Source organism: Rhizopus delemar, genomic scaffold (genome assembly GCF_000149305.1).
Source record: "Rhizopus delemar RA 99-880 supercont3.5 genomic scaffold, whole genome shotgun sequence".
Lineage (NCBI taxonomy): Eukaryota > Fungi > Mucoromycota > Mucoromycetes > Mucorales > Rhizopodaceae > Rhizopus > Rhizopus delemar.
The window spans coordinates 1,918,895-1,926,323 of NW_027137831.1; the positions used below are offsets into that span (position 1 = coordinate 1,918,895).

At 33.3% G+C, this 7,429-nt stretch overlaps 3 protein-coding genes across 3 annotated transcripts; 2 read left to right on the forward strand and 1 right to left on the reverse strand.

Annotated features, from left to right (window-relative positions):
- Positions 1 to 324: 324 nt before the first annotated feature.
- On the forward strand, positions 325 to 786 carry RO3G_07497 (uncharacterized protein; the record flags this gene model as incomplete). Its single annotated transcript, XM_067662087.1, has 1 exon — positions 325 to 786. The coding sequence occupies one exon, from the start codon at positions 325 to 327 to the stop codon at positions 784 to 786; it is 462 nt and encodes a 153-aa protein (XP_067518188.1).
- Positions 787 to 3,110: 2,324 nt separating this feature from the next.
- RO3G_07498 (uncharacterized protein) lies at positions 3,111 to 4,339 on the forward strand (the record flags this gene model as incomplete). The annotated part of the gene is made up of 4 exons (XM_067662088.1): positions 3,111 to 3,269; positions 3,329 to 3,496; positions 3,540 to 3,645; positions 3,693 to 4,339. 4 exons carry the CDS (start codon positions 3,111 to 3,113, stop codon positions 4,337 to 4,339), a joined length of 1,080 nt encoding a protein of 359 aa, XP_067518189.1.
- Positions 4,340 to 4,377: 38 nt separating this feature from the next.
- RO3G_07499 (Ras-like protein 3) lies at positions 4,378 to 5,177 on the reverse strand (the record flags this gene model as incomplete). The annotated part of the gene is made up of 5 exons (XM_067662089.1): positions 4,378 to 4,765; positions 4,811 to 4,892; positions 4,940 to 5,014; positions 5,069 to 5,097; positions 5,152 to 5,177. The coding sequence occupies 5 exons, from the start codon at positions 5,175 to 5,177 to the stop codon at positions 4,378 to 4,380; spliced, it is 600 nt and encodes a 199-aa protein (XP_067518190.1).
- Between the last annotated feature and the right edge of the window lie 2,252 nt (positions 5,178 to 7,429).

The window sequence follows — 7,429 nt, forward strand, 5'->3', positions numbered from 1 at the left end:
CAAAAAAATGATGACAGATTCTCCCCCTCCCTTTCTCACCATCTTCCTTAGTACCGGTCAGAAGCTGAAGGCTTTTATGCTGTGTGGAGTGGCATGCCCACTTACTGTCGCTGTTGTCATGCTGAAGGACATGCCGTTCCCTGATTGTCCCAAAAAACGTTCATCCTGTGTTTGTTGGAACTGTCGTACTAGTAGCCATATTGCTGCTGAATGCACAAAAAGCAAGAATAAGCCGTTTAAAAGGCCAGGAAAACTCCTACTGATCCACAGGACAGAATAGATCAAGATGAGGTCCAGTTGAACCAAGCTTCCAGTGGCATAACTATGTCTAGCACTTTTCCCCAACCTCTCACTTCGAATATTATGAAACGTAAACTTTCTATTCAGAACAAATCTGGTGATGACCCAAGAATTCATTCCTCTACCTTGCTAACAACTGAGGAGGATGCTATCTTAGTATCCACTCAGGAGGTTTTGAAAGCTCTCTTCACAGCAACCGCTGAACCACAAGATGATATTCAAATGGAAATTAATGCTGGAAATACCGACAATCCACATGTTGCTACAGACATAGTTATTGTGGACCAAGCCACCAAAAACATTCCTCAGTCTCAACATCAGGCTGCCATGGATAGCCACCTTAAGGATGCCCCTACAGGATATAAATTTCGTCGTGACTCTTTAGATAATCTGGGATCACCAATACAAACATACATCCCTAGTAATCAACAGCACGGCACCACAGTGTTCAACACAGATAGTGCTCTAACTCAGTCTAAGCAATAATGAATAATCGATCGAAAGAACTATTATTCAACATTTCTTCATTGAACTGTAACAGTTTGGTGTGTTGTATAATGATAAAAGTAATAAAGAAGAAAGTAGAAACAAAGGTCAAGAAACAGTTTGAACACTTTTTGAAACTGATCTTTATTTCAGTTTAAAGTAAAAATTATTCTAATTGAAGGCATGTATCTATATCTTATTGAGTGAGTGGCTTGATATCTTGTATTGTGATCGTTCTTCTAATCTTCAGGTGCTTTAGCAAGTGTCATCTATAATTATGATTACGAAAACTTTCATTTATTCTTTTGTATGTCTGTCTTAGATGATCTTTTATTCTGGGAACTCCTCACTGATTTGAATAACGTTATTTTACACGTTATTTCAATTATGTGAAATATTAGCAATATTCCTGACATTGGATTGGATTTTGTTATTTTAATTGATACTTCTTCTTATCAAAGAACTCTCATCAATACAATACATATTCTAAGAGGACATGTTTAATTGGAATTGATTGTATAATCTTATTTAAATAAACTTATATTTTATTTTACTTATGATCTTGTATTAAGACTTATATTTATCACTGTCAACTACAATCAGTTACTGTTCTACAACATGGTGAAGCCCCATGATACCTAAAAGCGATCTAATTTCATACGTTACTTACGCTCTTTAAACTTCAATATAATGGCCTTTCAAGAAACACACACTAACACAGACCATGTAAACTTCATCAATGTACAATTTCAAGCATCTCAGTCTCTATGAACTCGCCATTGTGGCTTCCCCTTCTCCGTTGACTCTGCCAGGTTGACCTATACTCTTATTCAATGCCCTTCTTCCTTTAGTACTGAAGTCGCCCCTTCGCTCTCTGTGGCCTCCTTGGATGTCATTGCTTGTGTTTTGCTCTCTCTATGGCCACTTTACTGAAAATTTATCTCTGAAGATCATTATTTTTGGTCTCAGGAAGTAGTAGCAAGAGTCACTAGACAAATCCTCAAGATTCGCAAAGAAAACAATAGTCGTTCATCACAAGGTTAGTCCACGGGTCTCTCTGCCCTGCCTGTTAGCTCCGACTTCGTTACTGTTATCAAACTTAGCATTGAATACAAAGCATACATAACCGGAAAAAAAGACAAAAACAAAAATAACTGTACAATCTTTACCACTTGTAATGGTGGACGCCTTGTGGCATTTGAATAAATCATATGTATAAAAAATTAAACAAAAATGCAGAGTTGCTTCTCGATCCTTGATCACATAATTCTTCTTTCGACTGCTTAATGAACTATGACCATTGTGAGTCGAGCAACTTGATGAAGGAGAATCCTGTCTTATGTACACCCAATCACAAATTTTTATCCATCTTAGTATCTCTCTATTACATGCTAGTGAGGTACGTGCAAACGTGTTTTGATATAAAATCCTTCATTATTCCTCTTGAGCCACTCTACAGGTTCTTATAAAATGAAATGCATTACGTAGGACCATCTTGATCCAATCACAAATAACCGATTTAATTCGAAATTAGGCATTTCCAATGAAATATCCAATGATACCCCGCCTTCATTTGGACCCAGAATCAATTGAGCTCGTCGTTTTTTTTTAAAGTGCAAAGCAAGAATGTCTTTCTATACTTGTCTTTACACACATATATGGATCCATTGGACTCCAAATGAAGAACAAGATTTTAAAAGGAATATTACAAATCTATTATATAAAGGTAAATATTATATCATGCAATAATCATGATTATGTATTCTAATCTGTTTGATATGTATTTTCTAATAAATAATGATAGAGCAATCATTATTAATTTAACAATTAAACTTTGTAAATAAAATACTTAAAATACAATTTATACATACTATTTTGTCACTTAAAAGATTTGAACAATGTACACTGTTCTAGAAATTCGTTTTTTTTTTCCAAATCGAATAATTTTTACATGAATGGTGTCAATAAAGAATATTTATTTGAGTAAATAAAACAAATTTGCATATTCATTTAACAAATTCTTTCTCAATTAAGCTTTTAGAATAACCAAAAAAAAAAAACTAGCGAATATTCAGAGACATAAGGTCATTTATGCGATGAATAGGAAGCTATTAAAATGACTCAAAGGTTGCATTCTTACAAGAAAGCTCCAATCAGTGAATAATGCATGTGTGTGTAAAATATCACTGAAACAGATATATAAATTAGGTAATTTTCATTGGATAACGTTGGTATACAAACCAATATAGTGATAATGACGACATTGAATAAATATTTGGGTTGCCATAACGACTCACTTTCTTTTCTTCTTCATTTCTACAAAAATGACAGGATATGTTATTTATGCTTGCAAATGTCTTAATGTAGTTCTACAGTTGGATTATGAGTATCTTTTAGATCAACATGAACATGATAGAACAAGTCACTTTGTTCAATTGGCAAATATATGTGGATGGCGATTTAAAGTGATCAAAGCAACCATTGTAACCCATTATTATGTTACACATGTTAATGCATATTTAATAGTTTATTTTTACATTAGAAATTTGAAGCTTTAGTTCAGTCTTTTTTAAAGGAAGGTTGGCATACGATTCACTGCTATAATTGCTCATCCAACGTATATTCTTTTAAGGCAACTTTTCCGGAAAGAGACATAACAGATATACAAAATGAATACGTTGTTATTCATAAAGAATCAGTTGTAAATACTGTAAAATAGTAAAGAGAAGAGTAATTAATTATATTTTGTTTAGTTTAATGAAGAAGTTAAACAAATTCAAAAGAAGCCTAATTATTCCAACATTTTTCAAATTGTACTAAATTCAGATTTACACACAGATTTTACAATTGAAAAACAGGGTAATTGAGATAACTTCTTATTTACAATAGAACTAAATTGCTAATAGCAGAAACAAACGAGCTAAGCAAGCAAAAAGGAAATATTGAATTCATATTGAATCAATTCACACAAACACTAGAAAAGGAAAAAGAAGAGAAGATTCGAGAATATATTCAAGAACAAACAATTCTATTAAAACGTGCTAAAGAAAAGGCAAAACATGAAAGTTTAATTCTCTATCAAACTATCAGGGAAGTCTCTCATCATCACGAAAACTCGGTAACATTGGATAATCACAAAGCACCTCCTTCTCTATCCATACATCCTTTATCTACTGCCGCTGTTTTTAATCATCCATTGCAAGCAGATCAGGGACAAGAGGATGATGATGAAGAAGGAATGTTTGCCTTTGATGAGGATATGAACCATACATCAAGCCACAATGAATTAAAAAAGAACAATTCTGTACCGATGATACACTTCACAAGGGACAACAGATTTACTGCATATGATTTTACTGAGGCAGAGAGAGCCCTATCTTCCCAATTTGCTCCTTCAAGGAGGAAAACAATCCAACATCCTGGATTTTACAATGGAAATGTTATTCCTCCGCATATCTTGGCGGAAAATACAATTGTCAATGAAAAGGAAGCCTTATTTGGCTCACTTCCAAATCAGAGACGTACTAGTCACTGCAGGCCATTAATAGATTAATAACAATAAAAGATAAGCTTTAATAAAAAAAAGAGATATTACATCAAAATACAACCACAGCAACTATTATTTTTTGATTCCTCAGCTACTGCCTCGTTACCTGTTTCTTGTTCTTTATTCAATCGGCGTATCTCTCGAACCACGTTATAAAATATATCATCAACTCGAATACGTTGCTTAGCAGATGTTTCAATAAAAGGGCATTTAAAGTTTTTAGCCAAGTCTTTTCCTTCTTGACTGGATACCTGTCTATCTCCTTCCAAATCACATTTATTTCCCACTAAGATTGCAGGGAAATAATCTCTATCTTTGACTCTTCTGATCTGTTGATAGAATGTGCTAACTTCTTCAAATGAAAGAAATGATGTAATGGAATAGACCAGGATAAATCCTTCTCCATTTCTCATGTACTGTTCTCGCATGGCGCTATACATAACATCAGCATGCTACAATTTTTCATATTATTAATACCTATATTCTTCTTGCCCTGCCGTATCTAGTACATCTAGTAAAGCTGTTTCTTCATCAATCACACACTGTTTACGATAAGAGTCTGTTTATGATGTCAATATGAATAAATGCTGCCTATTGCGTCTTCACCTTCAATGGTTGGATCGTATTCATCCACAAAATGAAGTTGAACAAACTGAATGGTTAATGCAGATTTGCCGACACCTATAATACAATACGAATTAAAATGCTATTGCATTATTCCTCTTTCGCTCTTACCACCGCCGCCTACAATAACGATTTTGTACCTGAATGTAAGATACGAATTAAAAACTCAGTTTAAATGGCTTTTTTCTTCTTACTCTCTAAGAAAGGATGATTTAGACATTATTTATTCTATTACACGTCAAGCAAAACAAGATAAAGAAAAAGAAAAGAAAAAATTAAGGAGAAAAAAGAAAGAAAGGAAAAAAAAATATATACCCAGGGGAGCGGGGAAGAAAGCGTAAAGACGGAAAAAAAGAAAGCTATGTGATACATACACAATAACTGAACTTTTGTTCCTTTAGTTATTCTTCCATCACAAGTAAATAGGAAAGTTGAAGAACAGACTAGGTTTTTTGAAACTGCTGTTTTAACATAAATTTTTACTCAAATTCTGAAAAGCAATTTTCTCACTTTCCTAATTCCATTCACTTATTCTGGCTTCTTTATAAGCCTTATTATGTACACGAACATGGGAAATAATGTTAATATAGCTAAAAATAGAAGAACAAATCATGTACAGTAGACAGGATTATTTATGCTCATCAGTTTAAAAAGAATGAATGCCAAGATTGTGAATTGAGATGAATTGCTTCTGAGAATACCAATATTAATGTTGAAGAGGAACTAGATTTCATAATGGAAAGAGAGAAGAACTAAAAAGTACAGAGACCTCTTTGCTTAGTGTTGAAAGTTGTTCGCCTTGACTGAGCAATTGAAGTTGCCTGGAAGAAAAAAAAAAAAAAAAAAAAAAAAAGAAAGTACTTTCAAGGCATATGCAAACGAGTAAACTGCTGAGTTTATTGATTTGGTGACAATATTTGCAGCTGTGGAAAAAAAAAAGCAAACTAAAGAAGGAGGGTACAAATGCATTTAATTTCACCTTTATGCTCTTGTTTAAGGCCAATTAAAAGGATTTGGTGGAAAATTATCTCAGATATCAAGCAATACGCAGTAAACGTAAGAGATTGTTAATATACTATGCAATTTTTTTATGTAAAGGATTCTATTTGGATGCCGCATTTTGGCTGGTCATCATAAGCATTTTTTAATATCAGGGCTTAAACCTCACGAACAAGCAAATAGAAAACGGCCATGATGATTGAAACTAGTACTCCCAGACGAGAGACTAACCCAGCAGAAATAACTTGGCCATTTCTCTAGGGAACCTTGCCCTTAGGCCATGTAGCTTTCCAGAAGGTAACAACTCTACTGCCAAACTGAATGTCGCTTTTTCAAACAGGAAATGCAGTATTTTCAGAAATTAAAATTTAAAAATAAATCTTTCAGAATGTCAGTTTTTGACACATTGTGGGAATATGTAGCTCATCCACTATTTCCTTTTAGGTTGTTCTTTATTTCATCACATTAGTTTAAGAATATGAGCAAGGAAATTATACTGATGAAAATAATAAATCAGGGTTTGTGGACATCTAATTGACCAAAAAATGTATGCTATAGAAACAGTAAAGACCCTACATACACAGTGGATACAAAATCGACCAGATTTTTTTTTGAACAGAACATGGTGCAAATAAACAAATCTAGAAATAAGATCTCTTGTATGAAAGAAGCATTTGAGAAGCAAGCTTATACAGACGTAATAACACTAGATTGCTCAAACTGATCTAAAAGAAATTTTAAATGCTTTAGCCCCTATTAATTAGTCGAATATTTATCTTTGTGTGGTGCAAGGATGAATGAAGCAGGATGGCTTAGTTAGAAGAAGGTTCCCTACAGTCGTTATAGTATAGCCTATGAGAGCAAAGATAGTAACTGTATTGGGTGCAATCTGTCCCCAATATTTAATTAAAGCCAGCTCGAGAACACCAAATTATGTCAAAAAGAGAATGTCTTGACGTGAATCTGAGCATGTAGGCACTATACCGTTAAAAGTCACTAAATCAATTAGATTGACAAACTAAAAAAAAAAAAAAAAAAAAAAAAAAAAAAGGAGCTGAATAAGAACCTAATAGTAACAAAATAAAGTGTATAATGTGGAATAAAGGATTGATAAAAAAAAGATAGGATTATACTGATAAAAGCAGTGAATTCAAAAAAGAAACCATGCGTTTCACTGTCGACATCTATCCAAAATAACGTTGATTAAACAATTACTTGATAACCATTTTTTTTATCTAATAAAAGAGCTTTAAAGAGTTCCATTGTAAATGGATCTTTATTTTTTGCAACTTTATCAGCCTCAAGCACTGCAACTAGTCAATAAAGTTCCTTTAAAAGAATACTACCAACAGCCAATTGAGTGATGGTGAATTAAGCAAATAAAAAATAATGCTAATGCGATGGCTTGGTAAGTTACCAAATAATCATCGAACCACAAACAGATAAGGATCTGGTGTGAATCATTACAAGCTA